Source organism: Aulonocara stuartgranti (genome assembly GCF_965226115.1).
Source record: "Aulonocara stuartgranti genome assembly, chromosome: 15".
In the NCBI taxonomy this organism is placed as follows: Eukaryota; Metazoa; Chordata; class Actinopteri; order Cichliformes; family Cichlidae; genus Aulonocara; species Aulonocara stuartgranti.
Window position 1 is genome coordinate 23,988,149 of NC_138951.1, and position 20,751 is coordinate 24,008,899.

A 20,751-nucleotide genomic window follows, 5' to 3' on the forward strand; every position below is an offset into this window, starting at 1 on the left:
GCTGTAGTCAACATTTAACTATCATGAACACGAACACTGACCTCTCAGTCACTGTGTGGCCTTTTGCTGCCTTAGCTAAACCTCAACACAAGGTACAAAATAACTGACACAAACATGCGCTTGATGATTTGAACTCCAGCACTGATATTCCCATAAATATTTGCAGTCACCAATGAAAATATTCTGTGTTATACAATGGAAATGTGCAGCATCCTGATGGGTTTTTTTTATTCCGGGGCAACAGACTTCACAGTATTCATATGTACTCAAGAAAACAGTTCAATCGTATGGAAATATTTCTATATTTTGCTGCATTTTTGAAGGTAGTGAGGCTGGTCCCAACCCAAAATTCAATCTCAGCAAAATATCAACCAATCGTTCAACCTTGGTGCTTGGAAAACAAGCACAAAGATACCCACATGGCATTATCTATCACCAGCTGCCATCAGCAACAAATCAAAACGTTCACAGTAACACAAAGACAGGAGAAAAGTGCTGGCCAGAAAAACCTGGGTGGCAGCAGAGAACCACGCTGTGGGAGGGTTCAAGGTGAAAGATGGCACGCCAGCTGGGTGTGAGGAAAAACAGATGACAGTCAGATAGCTAAGATGGATCTGAGATTGCCCATCTGACGCATTTCCTCATCGCTCACAGATTTGTTATGTCTGTCTGTCTGTCAGGACCCTGCTGTACAAGCAGCTATTCATTAGAGATGCTATCAGACTGGAAGAAACAAAAGGTTTTTTTTTTTTTCAAGAAGGAAGATGTCCAGGTGAGATCTGTGGGAACTCAAAGCTGACTTTGTGTGCCAGTTATGTTTGCGATTTTCCAACGTCAATCATTGCATTATCATGCAATGCTTTGTCTGTAAAAGGGAATGCTTTCTCTTTTGATTTGTTTAAATGTAGTGCCATGTGGCTTTGTTTGGAGAACAGAAATTTGGCAGGTTATTTGTAAAGTAATGGTTTTAAAATGGGTTGGGCAGGCCCTTATAACACGCTTTTCTGCAAAATGTGCAAGCAATCAAAGTCAAAGATGCATTAAACAAACACTTACTTCTGCACAATGTCAGCCAACATACCCATAGTCAGATAAGAGAACCAATATAAGTTTAATCTAAATAAATAGCGCTGTGATAGACTGGTGACCTGTGTAGCCCCGCCTCTTACCCCAGTGACTGCTGTGATAGGCTCCCTGAACTAGGTAAGTTCATTGATGACTGGATCTCAGTAAGTAGAAATATACCACTTGGATTACATGTTTAATTTGTGTAATTAAATTTGTTTTTAATATATTGGAAAGACTATTATTCCAACTAATAGACTAATATTCCGTTGCTGTCCATAGTTGTGACATCTATGGTTTTATGGATATGTTTGGCCAATTGAAAGAATTTGGATAGCTAAATATTAGAAAATATCCAACTTTTTACATATTTTTCTAAAATTAAATAAAGAGTGAAAGAGTTTTAAACATTACCTACTTTGCAAAGGTCTTGTTGACTTTATGAGGCGAAAATTGATTACATCACGTGAATTAAGAGACGCAAACAAATCGCTTTTGAAAGCATCTCAAATATTACCATGGCTGAAAATTCCTGGATCCAGAAGGAGATCTAGATGTCTCTCAGTTGTTGTTTTTCATTTGTATGTGTATTTGTGAAGTTTTCTGCCCTGACATGCAGCATTGAACTCTAACTGGGTCAAGTATCACTGTTGGTAAAATTTTATTGTTAAATTTTCATTCAAATAAATCTTTTGAACCAATCACATGATCTGTTTGATGGGATGTTCTACACATTATTCCAGAGGGGAAATTGAAGGGAGTCACTTCCACTCTAATAAAGATGAAGTGATTTCCTGTGGGCTTTAATAAAGCGTCAGGTTTGGACCAGGTCCAGTCTGGCTCCTGTAGCCTCTCTATACATGTTCATGAGTGCTGTTCAAAACCAGTCAAAAATTGAAGTGCAGCAAGTCTGCACTGACTTTTAGCCACACACTTCTTTCACCCCTTTTAAAAGGTTTCTTCCTGTTAAAAGGGAGTTTTTCCTTCCCACTGTCACCAAAGTGCTTGTTCATAGGGGGTCATATGATTGGTGAGTTTTTGTCTGTATGTATTATTGTAGGGTCTACCTTACAATATAAAGCACCTTGAGGCGACTGTTGTTGTGATTTGGCGCTATATAAATAAAATTTAATTAATTCAATCTACACCATCCAATTATATATATAAATAAATGAATAAATAAATAAAAGGAAAATGCCTGGTGGTTTTTTGCCAGCACATCATCCTTTAACAGAAAATCTTTATTTAAAAATCAATGGCTGGTTGAAAAATACAGCGCCTAAATTATTAAATTAATTTATATATAACAAATAAATAATTAATCTTTTTTAATAAATTGAAAATTACCACAACAAAATTTTTAACAGTGAATTTGACTTATTGCAGACTTTTTTAGCATAGGTTTATTGACCATAATTTTGTGTATTATATGGATGACACTACATGCACTTACCAATTAATTTCAGGACTATCTTAGTAAAAAAAAGAAAAAAGAAAAATGACTGAAACTGTACAGGCCCATTTACCAGTGAATGATGGACAAAATCCTGGTGCATCCATCTGACAGTGAAATAAATATAAGAAGATGTTGATTCATGTTCCTGTTTACATCTGAGAAATTCAACATGTCCCAAAGCTCGCCAAAGTGTGTCTACCCTCTCTTATTTAGTAAGAGAATTTCCCTCACCAAATAGGAGAAAGGTGTCAAGGTGAAACTGGAACAGAGACTTTGTCATCAAAGGTTGTTTTCTGCTGTAGTAAGATCTTATTACCCATCACTCCAACTCCAGTTTCAACCTCATTTCATTTGAGCATCATATGCTAGTGTTTTGTCAAGGATGCCAAAAATCTACAGGTGTTTGGGTATATAATAACTCTACCCTTAACTTAAAGTGTGCATGTTAGTCCCCATAGGGAAATAGTTCCTCTGCATTTAACCCATTCACCCAGTGAAGCAGTGGGCAGCCACCAGTGCAGCGCCCGGGGAGCAGTGTGTGGGGACGGTACCTTGCTCAGGGGTACCTCAGGGTAGCCGTTCAGTGGAGTCGAACCCCCAACCTTCCGATCATGGGGCCACCACTCTACCTACTGGCATGGTCTTGTCTGCAACAACGACAAAGTCTGCATGAAACTGTCAACCAGTAAACCACAGTTTGTTCCTCATTTCGTTTAGTTTTGACCAGTTAGAATTGATGCAGGACTCGAGCCCCCAAGAGCAAAGGGGGACTGTACAGCTTTAACAGAAAATGCGTTTGCTATACACGGGTCAGCTACGAAAATTTTCATGGGCATGGTCAGTGACTCTATAGTGTGTGGAATATCCTCACACATTGGAATTTTTTTGTTGTTGTCGTATGCATCGATAAATCTCCACAGCAGTTTCCTACACCTCATTTTAGTAACAAACCTATTACAGCACGAGGCCTAACACTGAACTGGATAACCGGTTAAGAAAATGGATGAATGGCTGTCCGATAGTAAAGATGAATTAATTCCCTTCACATTGTGCACCAAAGAAAGCTTACCTGTCTGGAATTACAGACATGACAAGAATATTAATGCACAGAAAGGTGAGAGAAGAAACTCAAAGAAAATCACGTAACAAAAGATCTAACACTAAAATAAAAATCTGTTCAGTGAAGGAGAAATCCTCCGCCACCTGAGAGAATAGAGGAGATTCTCCGTCTGACATGCTAAGCCGTCATAATTGATGACTTGACATTCCAAGTGTTGCAACATGAAGCAGACTGTTGTTGTTTTGCAATAATTAGCCTGTGATGGGCTTTGTGAAGGCTACGGTACACTGACAAAGAAAAGTTCAAAAAGCAAAATTCACCTGCAGTTGCTATCTGCAGTGATGATGTCAGCATTTATGGATGACATGCCACGCGTGCACATCTACTGAAGACTTTCCACAATCTTCTTAATGACATCTTGATCTTGAAGCTATGGTTAACTTGTAGGATTCATTGGGGAAAAAACACCCATGAAATGTTTCCACCCACTTCAATTGTGTTCACTATTATTATTATTTTTAATCTACAGCTTTTGAAAACCATTAAAACATAACTGCCGTATGACGTGTGATGAAAACGTTCTAAGAACAGGCTGTAAAACTAAAGAATTTGGCCAGTCTCTGAGGTCATCTTCCTGTGCACCTCTGCACCATCCTCCATCTTTCAGTAGTTTTGTTTTTGTCCTTGTAATTGTGCTTCTGTGAGGGGTGGTGGATCTCCTCCAGTGTGGCTCCTTCAACTGGATCTTCATTTTGAGGAAGAGAAGGAAGTTTCGGGGAGGCAAATCTGACAGTGTGAGACAACAGATAATGTGTCACTGGCAACACAGTAAGCAAACTAGAGTTTATCTTGTCTTACTTGTCCGGAGGCAGGTCACGACATGGGGGGAGGCAGATGGTGAGGTCCAGGTGAGTGCTCATTGGTTGTGGGTGCAGAGAGTCCGGTGGGTCCAAGAGGGAAAGGCAGTGAGCGAGGCAGGTGAAGCAGAGAACCAGAATGGCGACGATGATGGCTGCGAACCAACTGAGAAACCAGCGTCCAGGTGAATGTGACAAATTGCAAGGGTGGATGGATAATCTAATGAGTATTAAATTACAGGAGACAAACAGTCAATACAACAAGAATACGATGGCTTAACATGAACAACACTTAAAGGCTTGGCACTAACGAGGGTTAGCAGACAATCTAGCGAAGATTCTTTGAGAGCGCTGGACATAAATACAGCCACGAAGATTAGCAACAGGTGTGGACACTTGGACGGGTTGCTGAGGCTCCACCTGTATGCAGAGACCAATCTAGTGGAAAACACAAAGCCACTCACCCGGACCATGATACATATTCTTTCAAGCTGGATCTCAAGATCTCTGTCTAAATAAATAAATAATTCTTGGTAAATTCCCAGATGATCAAACATGCAACTATTTTGCTGGTAATAACTGAAATGAGTAAAGAAAATCAACAGCCTACTTTTGCAAGATAATTCATAATTTTATTTGGGGGGTTATATCGGCTGGGTCTGATTATTTATGGGGGGGGGGGGTCACAGCCCCCTAACCCCCCTGGAAATTACGCCCCTGCTTTTGCTAAACTCTTCCTTTGAATTTTTTCCTGTATTTGCGCTTTCCACCACCAAGAGGATACACCAAACACCTTCTTGGCAGTCTACCTCACCACACCAGTCATGTGATAACTCTTCCCTACCACCCTGTCCACCACCCAGCTTGTCTCAACTCCTCCCTGAACTCATCATTCAACATTCTTCCCTTCTTCAACTTCAGCCATTTAATTCTGGCTTCGACTTTCACTCCTTGGCTCTTCTTGATTTCCAAACTCATTTTACAAACTACCATCCAGTGCTGCCAAGCTACATTATCCCCTGCCACCCTCTCGCAGTCTGCCTCTTTCAGTTTGCATCTTCTGCACAAGAAATAGTCCACTGTGCACCTTTCTTATATATACCTCTTATATGTCACCCAATTTCCCTCCCTGTTTTTGTCCACAGTATGTGTCCTTGTACATTTCTTTACCCACCCAACACTTCCTCATCACCCCTGCTCCCTGAACCTAACCCATTACATTTCTGATTGTCTGATGTGTCTCTTGGAAGATGTTTTTATAGCCTGGGCTCAAAAACAAATTCTATACCATGACCTAAGTCACAAAAATATGTTAACACAATTAAAACACTCTAAAAATTGCAGCCCAAATGACACAGACACGTCTTATCATCACATTGTACTTCAAACATCCTCCTCTGCCTCCAAACTGACCCTCACTCTTTGAAGTTTTGAAGATTTCTAGTAACACTGCTGATAATCTACTGATCACTATCTTCAATTGAAATCATTATTTACACTCAAGTTTCACCTGGACACACTCCTGGGAGTCTTTTACACTTCTGTACTGTTCATCAAAGCTGCATGTGCAAATGTGACCTGAAATGCTCGCAACATTAAATGGGCTTAAGATATTAAGTGTTTAATAGAACAGTGGGTGGATAAACTATCTCTGGTATAATTACTGCCCTGGATTTGTGATTTTGGCGGCTTAGAGCGGTTTCATGCTGAGCTGCCTCTCTTCTTCGTGGCGCCTCCGTTCTGTAGGTGTGAGAGAGATGAGGCAACACGTACTGCGGCGCAACATGTTTGGCATGTTAAAGGTAACCAAAGGGTATGAAATACAATGAAACAAAAAGGTGAAAGCATGTCGCACAATACACGAAAGGGAGGGTTTGAACAGTTAAAGCACAAAAGACAGATTAACAGACAACAATACACCTACTTTAATGCAAATGAATCCAGCCATAAATGGACATAATTTTCATTTCATAATTACTTTTTTTCTCTATTTTTTTTATACGCTTTGGTTTTCTGTGTGAGAAGACACAAATCGTGAGCAGCCCCACCTGCACAGACAGAAAGCTGCAGACTCAATGAGCAGCTCAAAGCAGATAATGGAAAAGACAAGTGGGACTCAAGTTGCTTCCTAAATGACTCAAAAGCTTCCTAAAGAGTTTTAAACAATGAGCCGCTGTTTGCTCTGTCAGCCTGGGTCTCAGAGGGACTCAGATTGTTCAGGTATTAATGGGCAGCCTCTGTTTACTTTGAGCTGTTTGCTGATGGATCATCTTACTTTTTTTTGTTGTTTACCTGCAGGAAGCTTCTCCTGACTGCAGCAGCAACTCACGAGAATGAAACTGGACTTCTTTCCTGATTTAGGAGGTTTGTGCTTTTTCAACAAAAAAGAATTTTAGAACCAGTTAAAGATCAGTAATGTTTTGTTTTTTGTTTTTTTTGCGAGTCAAGCAAATGAAACATGAGAAATCGAGTTTCACTGATAGCTGAGGTGCATAAAAATCACCCATTGTAATTTCATTACAATTTAGTGTTCAGGAGCCTCTGGATCCTTACATGTTGGTCAGTGAGTTACATACACACACCTAAACATGACACACAACAAACACGGCAGCATCTGACAGTAGGACATTACTTCCCACCATTTGCACCTTTCCTCTGACACACATGTTTAAAAAAAGAATAAAGAAAAAACGCTTCCATTAATTCTGAGCATCAAACATTCCAACTTTCTCTATCATTTCCCTTTTTGCATCAATTTATGGAGGAAAACGACAAAATTCAGGCAGCAGGTGAGAATGCAAAATAGAATGAAACATAATACACTGAGAGTCCCAGGCATTCTTTATTGCTTTCAAATATTTACTCTCCTTTACTTTTCTCATTTCATGTTCTCCCTGCTGAGTCAACATGCACAGAGGCACGATTTCTGTCCTCTTTTGTTTTGGTGGCATCCTCTTTAAATGTGCATGTGGCACCTATTCATGACGGCGAGTCATCATTTTATTTTATTTTCATAAGGTTTTTAGAAGCATTGGAAAGGAGAAAGTCTCAATTCCCCAATAAATACCTCCAGTTAGACGACGGTGCTTTGTGTGTGCCATAGTTTATTTCCACAGTAAAACTCTTTTTAATCTCAGATTAATCATTTTAGCAAATAACACTTCAAAGTAATAAGTAAAGTACAGAAAACTTCAGTAAATGATTCTCCATCTGCTTGATTTTTGAGAGTTTCTGAAAAAAAAATCCTCATGGTTAAATAAAACAATATATTACAAAGTTACAAAATATAAGAAATAATAAAATTTTTTATATATTAGAGTTATTTCTTATATTTTTTGGTTTATGCACGTTTTATTGTGGCGCTTGGTTAGTGTCACTGAGCACAGACATAGAAACATGCCTGTGCATGCATGCATGGCCGAGACACTGATGTTATCTCAGAACTGGTCACAGTACGTAGAAAGAACCGCAGCACTGCTGCTGCCGTTTCAGCGTGTGCTCGTGGTTCAGTCAGACCTTTCCTTACACTGCAGTCAAATCACATGTATGTGTTTTTGTATCTTTTATTTCATTTAAATATATATCTTTTAAATGAAATATGAATGACAGAACATTTGATCAGTAAATACTTGTGAAGAGACAGCCATGTTTAATAGCCATAATACAATAAAAATATCAAATATAAAACTATAAATACACATAAATACAGTTCTGCTAAAAATGATAAAAGGATATTGCAGTTGTGCACAGACTAGTATTACCAAAATCTCGTTTTAAAATCATAAACAAAAGGGTTTATGATCTTCATGTCTATTAGATTCTATGTTATTGTGTTGCATGTCTCAGCTCTCAGACGTCAGCTCTCTGCTTCCCAGTGTCAGAAATATAAATCCATAATGTGGTCATTGAAAAGTTTAACTGAGAATGTTCACTTTTGTTAGCAGGATAATACGAAATAATTATTGTAGAGACTTCCATTAACTATAAAATGCATCGGGACAACTTTCACCGTGAAGCTATTTTTCTAAACCAACCAAGAGGAAGAAAAAAAAGGTCGTCCAACGGTTGTTCAGCGATGAAACATTTGCTGCAGGCAGCAGTTACTGTGGGATAAGATGAAAAGACAAGATATATTGTTATTGTCCCAGAGCCAGAAAATTCTACACAGGTGACAACTTTTAACTGAAAAATAAAAAGTGTGGAATTTACTCAGGCTCTCAGACACGCCAGGTATGTCTCAGGTGGGTCAGACGAAGGTATGTTTGGTTATGTTCAAACAGACAGACGAAGATTTCGTTAATTATTGATGTTAAATACAGAACTAAATGACATGGAGTAACCTCAGGCTACATTCCATATTTAAGACAAAGCCAGGAAAAGAACAGACTTATTATCAAGTACTCTTAAATATATGCTGTGCTTAAGGTAAACAACAAAATCTACCTGTTATGTACCCATAAATAGTGTCATTAAACTTCAATTACAGGAGAGCCAAACTCATTTAATGCATTTAAAAAAAGACAAAACAATTTGGATAATAACACTAATTAATAACTACAGTTTTCTAATGATAAGATTCTTATCTGATCCATTTTAATATAATATGTTGAAAATATTTTCCTCCTAATGCTAAAATAAGCACAGATGCATTTTTTGTTGCATTATTAAATATTTATTAAGCAAATGTATAGAAAAATATATATACAGCTTTGCCAAAATACTTTACAAGAATTCAAATGCAGCTTAAACATTCTCTTTTGTGGCAACAACATCAAATTATATGGAAGACAAATTCGTTTTATTCAAGCTAAAAACATTTTTTTTTTTAGGACTTTCTCTGGTCGGTTTCGTGTTTTCTTCCTTCACCTTTTCATCACTAAATAAAAGTCCCGATTCGGACAGATTGGTTTGTAGTTCCAGCACAGTCACAGCTCAGTTTGCCACTAATCTTCTAAAACATGACCCTATTTAAACATCGCTCCAGTCCCACTGCGTTTCCTCCACGTCGTCACGAGGCTGAAGATAATCTGTGAGCAGAGTGATGGTGTTTGTTCAGGGGAAGTTTCCCTTCCTCTGCAAAGGAAACACAAGAAATAACCCATTAGCAACATCGTGACCATGTTTCTCTTTTACCGGCATTCAGTTTATTTTATCGAGATTAAACAGCTCTTCTCTAATCAACTATGCACACAGTCGTATCAGCCTAACGAGGATTCCGACTTTATTTGTGGCCCATCAGTCCAGGAAGCCCTTTGAAACCCAATTATTTGAAGGATTTTTAATAGACACTTGTTGGTCAGAGAGTTCTCCCTAAGGGAATTAGAAATCTAATCATAAAGGCATTTGTTGGCACGGATAAAAAGATGATCTATTTCATGTACGTAATCTAGTTTTGTATCAATTTACATGGGTAACTTGGTGTTACTGTCATGACAACAGAGCTAGCATTGAGGTCCACGTGCAAGATAAATATACTCCTTCTACCACTGAAAGCACAGGTCACAACAGCCTTTAGCATCCACACAGTAGCAGACATAGAAGTGATTATCCCACATATAATTTGACCTGAATCGGGGCACATCTAACACTTGTGTGTTCAATATTTGGCCTGTTTGTTTGTTTTGGTGCAGTTCTTCTTAAAATTTACCCCTTACAAAACACGTTTTTTCTTAATGTCAGTTTTCATTGTACAAGCTGGGCAGAGTAAATACTCTGGTGATGATAAAACGAAGTGTTATCATCAGTTCGGCAGCATCAGAAGTCATAAGTAGGACATTGAAAGCAATAAAATACCACAAAACTCTCATTAATTGACAAAGAACTTCACCAACTGCAAAAGTGAATTATAGTTTGTGCATGGACTTGCACGCACGCCTCTCTATTCTTTGCTATTTTGAAAGCCATTTTAAAGAAACTTCACAGATAGCTCAATGGCTTAATTAAAATCAAGACCTCAGATCAAAACACACCTTTACTCTAGGTACGAGTGTACAGACAGGAGAAAGAGTATATCTCCAACTGATGGACAGAGATGCTACAGAAAGAAAGACTGAGTTCTCTGTATTAAGTAAGTAAGTATTTAAGTAAGTATTTTATTCAACCTTCCGTTAAAGGTCGTCTCTGAGCTTTTAAATTCATTTTGAGTGTGTTGTACTGAAACCTGCCGCCCAGCCTGATCCTCCTTTTAAAAAAACTAACTTCAAAGGGATTTTTTGGTTAAACGAAGGATAAATAGGAATGATCTGTTTGTTGATGGTTATCAGAAACTGGTTCTGTGGGCTTCGTGTTTTTCAGCAGTTTTAATAAGGTTTGACGCTGCTGGTGGGAAATCAGATTTGGCTTCATTATTTCAGACGTCTGCCCTTAAAATTTCAGAGTTTCATTTTCATTTGGTTTTGCAGTACATTAATGTTTTGTGTGTTTTTTATTGGGGTTTTTATTCCCTACTAGATTTGTTGAGGCCAAGTCCTGAGGATGAAAAAAGGCAAACAGTTATGAAATTCATTCATTTTTATCAAACTTAATCTGTTTTTGTTAGAAATGTACTGCTAACAACAGTTTACACAGAAAATGTGTGGATTATGTCAGTTTTTGCACAGGACAGCCAACTAACTATAAATGAAATGTTATTTATTCTGTGAAAACCAGGAGCTATTTCTTCTGTGCAATTTGGGGCTTTTTTAATCTTAACAAAACTGTTGTGTTTCTTAAAAACGCATACACATTAGTGGTTGTTGAGGAGGAAAATGCAGCTTTTAGCAGAAAATAAATTCTCTCAGATGTTTTTATAGCTTAAAACACTGGATAGAAGCACTGCGGCTTTTTAGAGAGACCGTTTTATACATCTGTAGTTTTCAGCCAGGCCACAAAAGTCAACTTTCTCTTTAGCTTCCATCCTACAAAAAACTGAAATACTACTGAATATCAACAGTGGGCTGGCAGAGTAATTGGGAATCTGCGGGGCAAAAAAATACAGCACACTTCGGGAAACTATTCATATTATTGCCCTAAAATAAGTTAGGAAAGAAGGAATAACTAAAGGCCAATTTCCAAATTAGCCGGTTTGTCTAAGAGTATAGCGTCTCTTATACGTAAAACGCATGCTCTGTGGCATGTGTTTCATAAATCCAGATGAAGTCGTGTATGCACTGCATTGTTTTGCTGTTACTTGGGTTCTGGATAAAGGCTTGGATAAGAAAAACACCAGGCTGCTAGATTTTTGGGCCACACAGATGATCGTGGTTTGCGTGTCAAGCTTTTAAAATGGCGCCGGTTACTGTTCAGGAATTACTTGTCTGACCAGCAACAGTTAACGATAACGGAAAGCGTCCCACAAGGTTTGGTTCTAGGTCCACTTATTTTTACAATTTACTAATAGAGCTAATGATTAGCTAATGATCTACAACTTGTACTAAATGAACATAAACTGTTCTTCAGAGCAAAACACAATGATGGCTAACTGCCACATATCCCCAATGCCTGGTGATCTGACACTGAGACCATTCAACTGAACAATTTTGTTAAGATTTCTGTTTTTGTTGTTTTGGAATTAGTACAAGTTTGCATGGTTTTTCCATGGTTGCATCGATTATCTCTGGGTACCTCGGCTTTCTCCCACAGTCCAAATACATGTGCAGATCACATTAACTGGTGATTTTAAAAATTGCCTGTATGTGTGAATGTGAGAGTAAAAGGTTGGCAGCCCTGCGGCAGACTGGTGACCTCTCTAGAGCATACCCTGCCTTTTACCTGGTGGTCAATTAAATTAGGGATTATAAACTGTTTGACTCTGTACCCATTTAAACTGTATTGGTATATTGTTTGGTTTTAATGTGTTCTCTTTTATCTTATCTACATGATTTTTTTATGCTTTTCTTTTCTTTTCTACTCTCAGCTCTGTATGATATCAGAGCTTGTTTCATATGAACTGAGGGGTTTGAACAAGGCTCGGTGTAACATAAACAGTGAAATAAGCACAATGGTTTCACTTTAAATTAAAGCCAATAGGTCATTAATATTTAGTCTCAGAAATTCCCTTGTTTTTCATCACAGCAGTGGGGGTCTGCTAGTTTATCAGTAACAGTAAAAACATCTGGACCAGATGTGGTGCTACACAGAACTGGCTCGAAGGCGACGTCTGAGTCACTCTCACCTTCTCTCTGTGAAAGTTTGAAAGACGTGGAGTGGAAATCTGTAGCTTCCTGTAGTGCAGCTGAGCTGGGATGACTCAGACTCTGAGTCATTCCAGGGCTCAGACTGGGGGTCATTCTGGAATTCAAACTGGGAGTCAGACTGGAGGACTGGGGCTGCCAGTGGTGTCCAGAGTTCATGTAGTTGGTTGCAGGGCCTCCATACACACAGTACTGGTTCGGCGGAGAATATGCACAAGCTGAGAGGTAACCCGGCAGGCCGGATGAAGACTGAGGAAAACAAGGAAAAAAGGGAAGGTTTTAATCCCACTTGTTTTGAAGTAACATTCCGATCAATCCATTATCTTTCAGGATGATTCACATGCCAACGCTTTGCATCAACTAACTATTGTTGTCGACTGATGCTTGGATCTGGTCTTACTTTAAAAATATTGTCACTGACATTTTTTCTCAAATTACCTCGATGATGGCTTAAACATTCATTTTGCCCTTTAATAAATATTAAAAGGTTTTCTCATAAGTGAGTCTGGTCTACTCGTTTTTTGAAAAGCCATTAGGCTGAAATGTACGTTTATTTTAAAAAAAATAGTCCTGCATATCTCCCTGATCACAAACACCTTTAAAGCTTTACTTTTTTTAACCAATGAGATTTCTGGAGGACCTTTGAAGATCTTCCAGTTCTGATTTTTTTAAATTGCACAGTCAGAAAATCTCCCTAATTTACAAAAAAAGAGTAAAAAAAAATAATACATGAATAAGAATTTCAATTTTTTTTAGAGAAATAACTCTTTCTCTAAATGTCCTTGTTTTCCCTTTCGTTCCAAAGTAAATAGTAAAATACTCCCTTTTGATTCGTCCACATTACAACAGCTGTTCTATAAGCTCTGTGCACATCAGCAGCTGTTAGAGGTTAACACAAAGATGAAATTAATGAGCTAAAGACACTTGAGACAACCTTTTAAGAAAATCCAAGAATTTAGGCTCCTTCTTCAAAACTTCCACTGGAGTATTTCTAAGTCTCAGTTTAACAGCTGTTTCTACTTTCCCCGAAATACTGGAAAACATGAGAGGGGCTGGTGGATTGTAGCCAATCAGGGCTCTCCTCATAATCAGGACTGACAACTATCATCAAAGCAGAACAAGCAAATGGCAAAATAGCAGCAAGTAAAGCAAAATTCAGACACAGAAGGATTCTGCCTTTAATAAATTCATTCGTGTGCTGTAAATCACACTTTTATTTTCCAGTTCATGTAAAGCCTGTGACATGTTGACCAGTTTAATTTCATAGTCAGAATTTATTCCTGTTTTACTGCCAAAATAAACACAAAAGTCATATTTTATTTGTACCTTCCTGCAATTAAAAGTGTTCCTTGTGCAAAAAAACCACTTTGTTTGCAGGTAATGTTCAGGCTACTTACCTGCTGTGGATATTTGATGTCCAGTTCGTTGTTGGGTTTCTCGACTCCATTGATTCCAGACGGAAACGATCTACTGCTCATACTGGTCATGCTGGGAACGCTGGTCCATTCCTCCATTTTGGCTGGATGTCCATCAGATCCAGGCACACCTTTAAAAAAACATGTAAAATGATATAGCTCATAAAAAAATTATACAGTCTTAATGTTTTTCATTGCAAACTGATTCAGCAGAGATCAGTGGGACAACTTGAGAACCGATGTTCTAACAGTTATCTGTTGGTTCATCAGACTAGAGTAAAGTCGTTTGTGCAAAACCTATTAAATCAAATTTCATAAACTTGTTAGAGGAACAACACATTAAATATTGATGTAGGTCAATGTTTTTGAAAGTACGTGATAGGTAACCGCCCGGCAAAGGATATTTGAGAAAGCACAAGCAAAGTGGCTCATATCAAAAAATAAGATTAAATTAGTCCACTCAGAGTAAATTTCAAGTCAAGTCAAGTCAAGTCAAGTCAACTTTATTTGTCAATTCTGCCACATGTACAGGACATACACAGAATAGAAATTGCGTTACTCTCAAACCCTAGTGATTAGAAAAATGCAAATAAAATAATTAAAAAGTAAAAATTTAAATAAATACAATACAATTTTACGTATAACAAAAAAAAAAGCTATGCAATATACAATATACAATATTCAAGTAAGAAGGCATAGTGGTGCAAAATAGGCAAATAGTGCAAATGGAGATTTAGTAGTGTACGGTAAGAGATAGTGTAACAACAAAGTCTTATGAGGTCCAATGCTTAAGCAGTCCAATGCTCCACAAAGTGACTGGAGCAGGCCAGTGAGTGCGTCAGAGAGTGCGTGTGTGTGTGTGTGTGTGTGTGACAGAGTTCAGTGAGACCGTGGTGGAGAAGAGGGGAGAGGGGGGCAGAATCGGGAGGGAGTTTAGCTTCCTGGCAGCCTGATGGATGAAGCTGTCCTTCAGTCTGCTGGTCCTGGCCTGGAGACTCCGCAGTCTCCTCCCTGACGGCAGCAGCTTGAAGAAGCTTTGCATTGGGTGTGTGGGATCAGCCGCTATGCAAAGGGCTTTTTTAGTGAGACGGGTGCTGTAAATGTCCTGGAGGGAGGGGAGAGAGACACCAATGATCCTCTCTGCAGCTCTCACTATGCGTTGGAGGGTTCTATGGCAGGACGCATTGCAGGCTCCAAACCACACAGTGATGCAGCTCGACATAAATTTAAGAAGTAAATAAAAACATAATAGAATTAAAAAGTTTAAGATGGAATAAGAAGACAAGAAGTGGAGCCACTTCTGGCCTGCTTCAGGTTAAGATTAGCAATAATAACACATATTAGGGTTTGTTGAAGGACAGCAGTCGAAGGCTTTTTTGTAATTGTTAACCAAAACTCTTATGCACGACAAAATGCTTCAGTTAATATTTTTCTAATTTCCACATTATTTAATTTTGGAGCAACACCAGGAACGCACAGGATAAATATTACTGAAACAGAAACAAAATAAAAAGAAACTGTGGGGAAAAAATATAAAATTTAAAAGAAAAAGGTGCGGGAAAAGGTGCTGTACAGACAAACGCTTTGGTTAACAGCGTCTCTGATGGATTTGAGGCAGTTCATTCCTCTGTGGCTGCAGAACTTCAGCAGCTAAAAACATTTTTCTGTGGCACCTTTCACCCAAAAACAATAACTTCAAACTCTGCAGGAGAGCAACAAGCCCAAACATCCAGGCAGAGTCATAAAGAAGTACCGTCATCCTCCAGAAGAACAACAAGAGCTGCAGCAGATGGTCTGACCCTGCAGAGCCCTGCGCAGCAACATGGAAACTGTCTGGATCACACGCACACTAAACCAACAGACGAGCGCTCTCAGAAACCTCCGTGCACTCCAGACTCCACTCTCTGGTAATATCTCCTGGATCTGGTTTGCATGCAGACATTGCTGACGTAGAGTGGCTGGCTTTTTGTCAGTTTGTGTTTCTCTAATCACATGATGGAGGGAGAAAATAAAATAAGGAATAATTTAGTTTTTACTGCATTCTGTTTGTCCAGTGTTAGGTGTGGTAAGGCAAACATTTAAATGTATAATAGTTTGTTGCTTTAAAGATAAATGTGCGCTGCGCAGAATTCGACAGGATGGACTTACTTAGCACGACAGTTTGATTGTTGAGGAGCATCACATTGTTTAGACGCACCCTGAGTGAACGTACTGCGAATGTTTGTTTGTTTGTTTTAAATGGCACCGATTTAAAATCATTCAGAGAAATAATGTGAAAGCATGAAGCCTCACGATCCAAAGGTTAAGACAGAAGGACCACAGACGTAACTGAATACACATCAAAACTGTATTTTTGAGGGTTACATGTGAGAATATTGCTGCTAGTTTGTTTGGCAGGGAACCGTGGCTTCAGTCTGAGCCTGTTCAGTCATTATTTATAAAATAGGCATGGATCTTATATGAATTGTTTGGGGGGGGGGGGGGGGGGTTCAGTCTGTATAATATGTGAGTACTGAATGAATGAATAAATATCAAAATGATCTCCGGGGCCTCGCATGTGTTGAATCAGTACGTGCTGCACATCTTAATAATAATGGATTGGATTTATAAAGTGCTTTTCAAGGCACTATTCATTCACTCTCACACACACTGGTTGAAGGAAGCTACAGTTGTAGCTACAGCTGCCCTGGGGCAGACTGACAGAGGCGAGGCTGCCATATCACGCCATCTGGCCAACACCTATAGGCGGTAGGGTAAAGTGTCTTGCCCAAGGACACAACGACCAGGACAGAGAGCCTGGGGATCAAACCAGCAACCTTCCAGTTACAGATGCGCTTCCCATCCCCCTGAGCCACGGTGGCCCCATCTAAAGCCACATCTTTAGATAGTAATACTGAGGAGTTAACCTGACAGATAAAAGTGACGTTAACCTGAAACTCATCCACAACATGTTGCACTCAAATCTTCATATATGCCTTCATATAACTAATATTTACTTGGCTTAATGTCCGTGTGTCTGCTGATAATTACGTCTTGAACTGTGAACAAACAGGAAGTGTTTTCATTTTCACTGAACACCGGCTCATATTTAATGAGGTTGGTGGAGTGTGCAAAGACCAGTGTCAGTGATGGATGAAGTGGGATATGCTACACATAGTTTAGCACCCGTCCATGAGCGCTGTCAGAAAGTTAATCAAAAGTTTTTACTGGGATCTGTTTCCTTAACTACACATGTGTAGAAAACAGCTCTCAGTAAATAATATTCTGTAATTTTTGATTCGTTTCCAGATAAATCAGAGCGGGTGCTGTTACAGAGGAGCTTTGTGGATCGAGACGCTTCTGTGAGGAAAAATAAAGCAGAGCTGAAGAAGATTAATGATCTAGATCAGATGTGGAGGACGATGAGCTGCTCACAGACTTATTATAGTTTATTTTTTATTTAATAAATCTTTATATTTAGTAATTTCTTAAGTGCTCATCCACTTCAGGCTGATTATGCCTCGGACAGGTAGGCAAACAACCATCACGCTCACGTTCACACCTACGGCCAACGTAGAATCACCAGTTAACCCTAAAGCTCGAGTGCCCAGAGAAAACAAACACACGGCCTACAAACATCACAGTTTGCCACAGAAAGGCCAGTCTACTGAATTCAAACACCAGACCTGGGCTTGCTGTGAGGGGACAGCGTCAACCACTGAACCATCGTTCGCTTGAACTCAAACTTCGACAGTAACTGTTGACAAAATACAAAAATATCACCTCATCTATATTCAGCTGATTCCAAACCAGATACTTTTAACCAGAAATACGAGTGTTTAATATTTAACATGTGAATCAGGAACAACACGACAGCACGATTAGATTGCAGTGAATGATGGTCTTTAGACTTTGTTAGTTTATCAAAAGGTCACTGAGGTCACAGTGTATGAATAACTTATAATCTGTGCCTCTCATCTGTTGAGATGTACTCTCAGAGACAAGATGATTTTGGAAATGAATATTTCACAGTTTCACGTTGACAATTTAAATGAACAAGAATTATCCAGTGAGGAAATAAATAAACCCATTTTTCTTATTTGTAATAACAATAATAATCTGCTGATTCACTCACCCACCCATTAAAGACATTTTATTTGTTAATTCATTTCATTTTCCCCATGGTATTTTTGATTTAAACTAATTTTACAGAAAAACTCATTTTAATCTACAGTGGACTAAAGTTATGTTTTCATTTAAAGTCGGGAGAACTTTAAGGTTTAGATTCAAACTTTTAAGGTTTAAATTAACAGAAGGTTAATTATTATACTAATCAAACGTATTATTATTATTATAAGATTATTTAAAAAGGTAAATTTTAATAATTTTCATCATGTAAAATCAAACCTTATCAATTTTTAAATAATTAATTTTACTGTATTAAAGATATAAGTAGAATAATTGGTTTGATTTATTTGAATAAACCAGCACATCTTTTAAACAAAATTTAAATGTTTTAATGCATAAACCCGATTTTTAACATTTTTATACTGAGTGTTAAGTGTGAAATATAAAGACTCTCCACCAACCTCCCGGCTCCATGAAGGCCCTGATGCCCAGGAAGTTGTGCCAGCTCCGGGGCAGGCCGATGTGTCCCGCGGTGCCGCTGCCGGTTCTGGTCCCGGAGGGGGCCCCGGGCCCGCTGTAGGATGGGTACGGGTAAACAGGGCCGTACTGCAGCGGGGCCTTGATGCCGTCGCACGGTCGCGGCTGAGAAAGAGTCCCGATTTTATTCCTGAGGATGCGGCTGATGGAGCTGACGGAGGGCACGTTGTACTTATCGCACACCCCGTCGGACAGCAGCCGGTCCCGGATCTCCCAGGCGAAGATGCCCGGGTCCCCCTGCTTGTAGTCCCGGATGCTCTTCACCACGGCGGGGGTGGTGACCCGAGGCTTGCTGCCGCCGATGGCCCCCGGCAGGATGGAGCCGGTCTCGTTGTAGCGAGCCAGGATCTTGGAAACGCAGCCGTGAGAGACCCGCAGCTGGCGGCTGATGTCGCAGGGCCGCATACCGAGCTGCGCCAACTCCACGATCCGCAGGCGCACCGGGTTCGGCAGCGGGCGGCCGTTCACGAACACCCCGCCGAGCTGATTCACCTCCCCGTAGCTCTGCTCTGCAACACGGGGGGAGAGGTGTGACCGAGCCGCTCGGGTGTAAAGCGGGAGCAGGTTTAAAGGCTTCGCAGGAAACATCTTATTATTATTTTAAGAAAGTTATAAACCCTGTTCTCAAAATAAACGTCTCCGTTAAACGACGTTAAATGTGTGACCGTGTTAGTTTTTCCTGATTAAACATAAATCAGATTTTAACTGTTATTTAAATGATAAACATTAAACAAATGACTGACGATTATTTAACCAGAATAATGATTACATTTATTACGTCATCCATGGCATTAATACATGTTGTTAACGTTAATTTAAAACTTTTAGTATATTTTAGTTTAATTCGCTTATAAAATATGGAAATAAAACAAACATTTTTAAGCTTCTTTATGTGATATCTACTTGGAAAATAAATCCATAACAATACACGTTTTATTAAAGTTTATCTCCGAAAAAACGACAAATTTGTAATTTGTTTCTGATCTTCTGTCTCAATCTCCAGCTTTTTTATACTAAACACGTAGATTAGATTAATTTAAATGACTGAATGTTTAACGCATTAAATGATGCTGAGATTTTACTGGCTGATGAGGCTGATGTGTGTTTGTGTGCACAGATTAAATCCACTCTTCAATTATAGATCAGATCTTCTTGCTAACTCTACATGCAGCTCAGCTGAGGATTCATCTGTGGTGTTAGTGCAGCGCTGCACTTCCTGTTTGTTTCTGCTCATCTGCTGTACTAAAAGAATCTTCTTATAGCTTAAAATTCAGCCTTAAAACTTTCTGGCTCCATTTGAGGAGATTTCTGGGTGTTAATAGGACAAAAAAGCTTTTCGCAAGTTGGCAGCAAAAATGATTTATTTGAGAATTTAAATCACTGCTGAATGAACCAGTTTGTCCTCTTAATACTTCGTTTATGTTCCTCTGACAGTCCTGTAACAGTCATTTAAATGCATTCACTGGGGTCTAGACTCTCACTTTGTCCTCACTGTTTGTGCACATCTATTATCAGTCAGAGGCATTTTTTTAAACCTTATATTTATTGTTCTTGTTGCCCATCATTAACACGCGCTCTTCATTTCACCTGCAGCTTTCCTGGTTAGATAAATGAGGAAGGAAGGAGTTTAATTTGACTGACTGCAGCAGACTAAAGCTCAGACACGTTTCTGCAAACACTGAGTGATAAATTCATAAACTTACTTTAAAAAAAGCTCATCTTTGGGAATTTCTCATCAACAGTGAAGAAGTGAAGAACATGCTCCTTATGTTTCATGTTGTTTTTTTTATCAAATATAATTCTTGCCTTTACCCTGCATAATCTCCGGTCTACTCTGGATTCTTTTATAGGTGTATGCATACTAACAGTTGTTTTTTAATATTTTAATATTTATTGAAAGTGTTATTAATGCACAACAACAGTTTAAAGAGGCTGTAGCACACAGATCAGCTCATTTTAGTTTAAAAGCACCTCGGCGTCTTATTTTGTGTTCACTTTACTTGCTGCTGGTATAGCTACACCGTGTCACATTTTAAAAGATAGTCAAGCACCAACAATGCAGCTTTTCTTCAATAAAACACTC

At 38.9% G+C, this 20,751-nt stretch overlaps 1 protein-coding gene across 2 annotated transcripts in view; it reads right to left on the reverse strand.

Annotated features, from left to right (window-relative positions):
* Positions 1-9,100: 9,100 nt before the first annotated feature.
* pax1b (paired box 1b) overlaps positions 9,101-20,751 on the reverse strand; it is a 28,946-nt gene continuing 17,295 nt past the window's right edge. For both annotated transcript variants that reach the window (XM_082506340.1, XM_082506341.1), the window contains 4 exons: positions 18,593-19,177; positions 14,007-14,155; positions 12,591-12,858; positions 9,101-9,511 (listed from right to left, as the gene is read on the reverse strand). In XM_082506340.1, the coding sequence (XP_082362466.1) occupies positions 9,447-9,511; positions 12,591-12,858; positions 14,007-14,155; positions 18,593-19,177 (1,067 nt within the window). In that variant the 3' untranslated portion in view covers positions 9,101-9,446. The remainder of the gene's footprint in view (positions 9,512-12,590; positions 12,859-14,006; positions 14,156-18,592; positions 19,178-20,751) is intronic.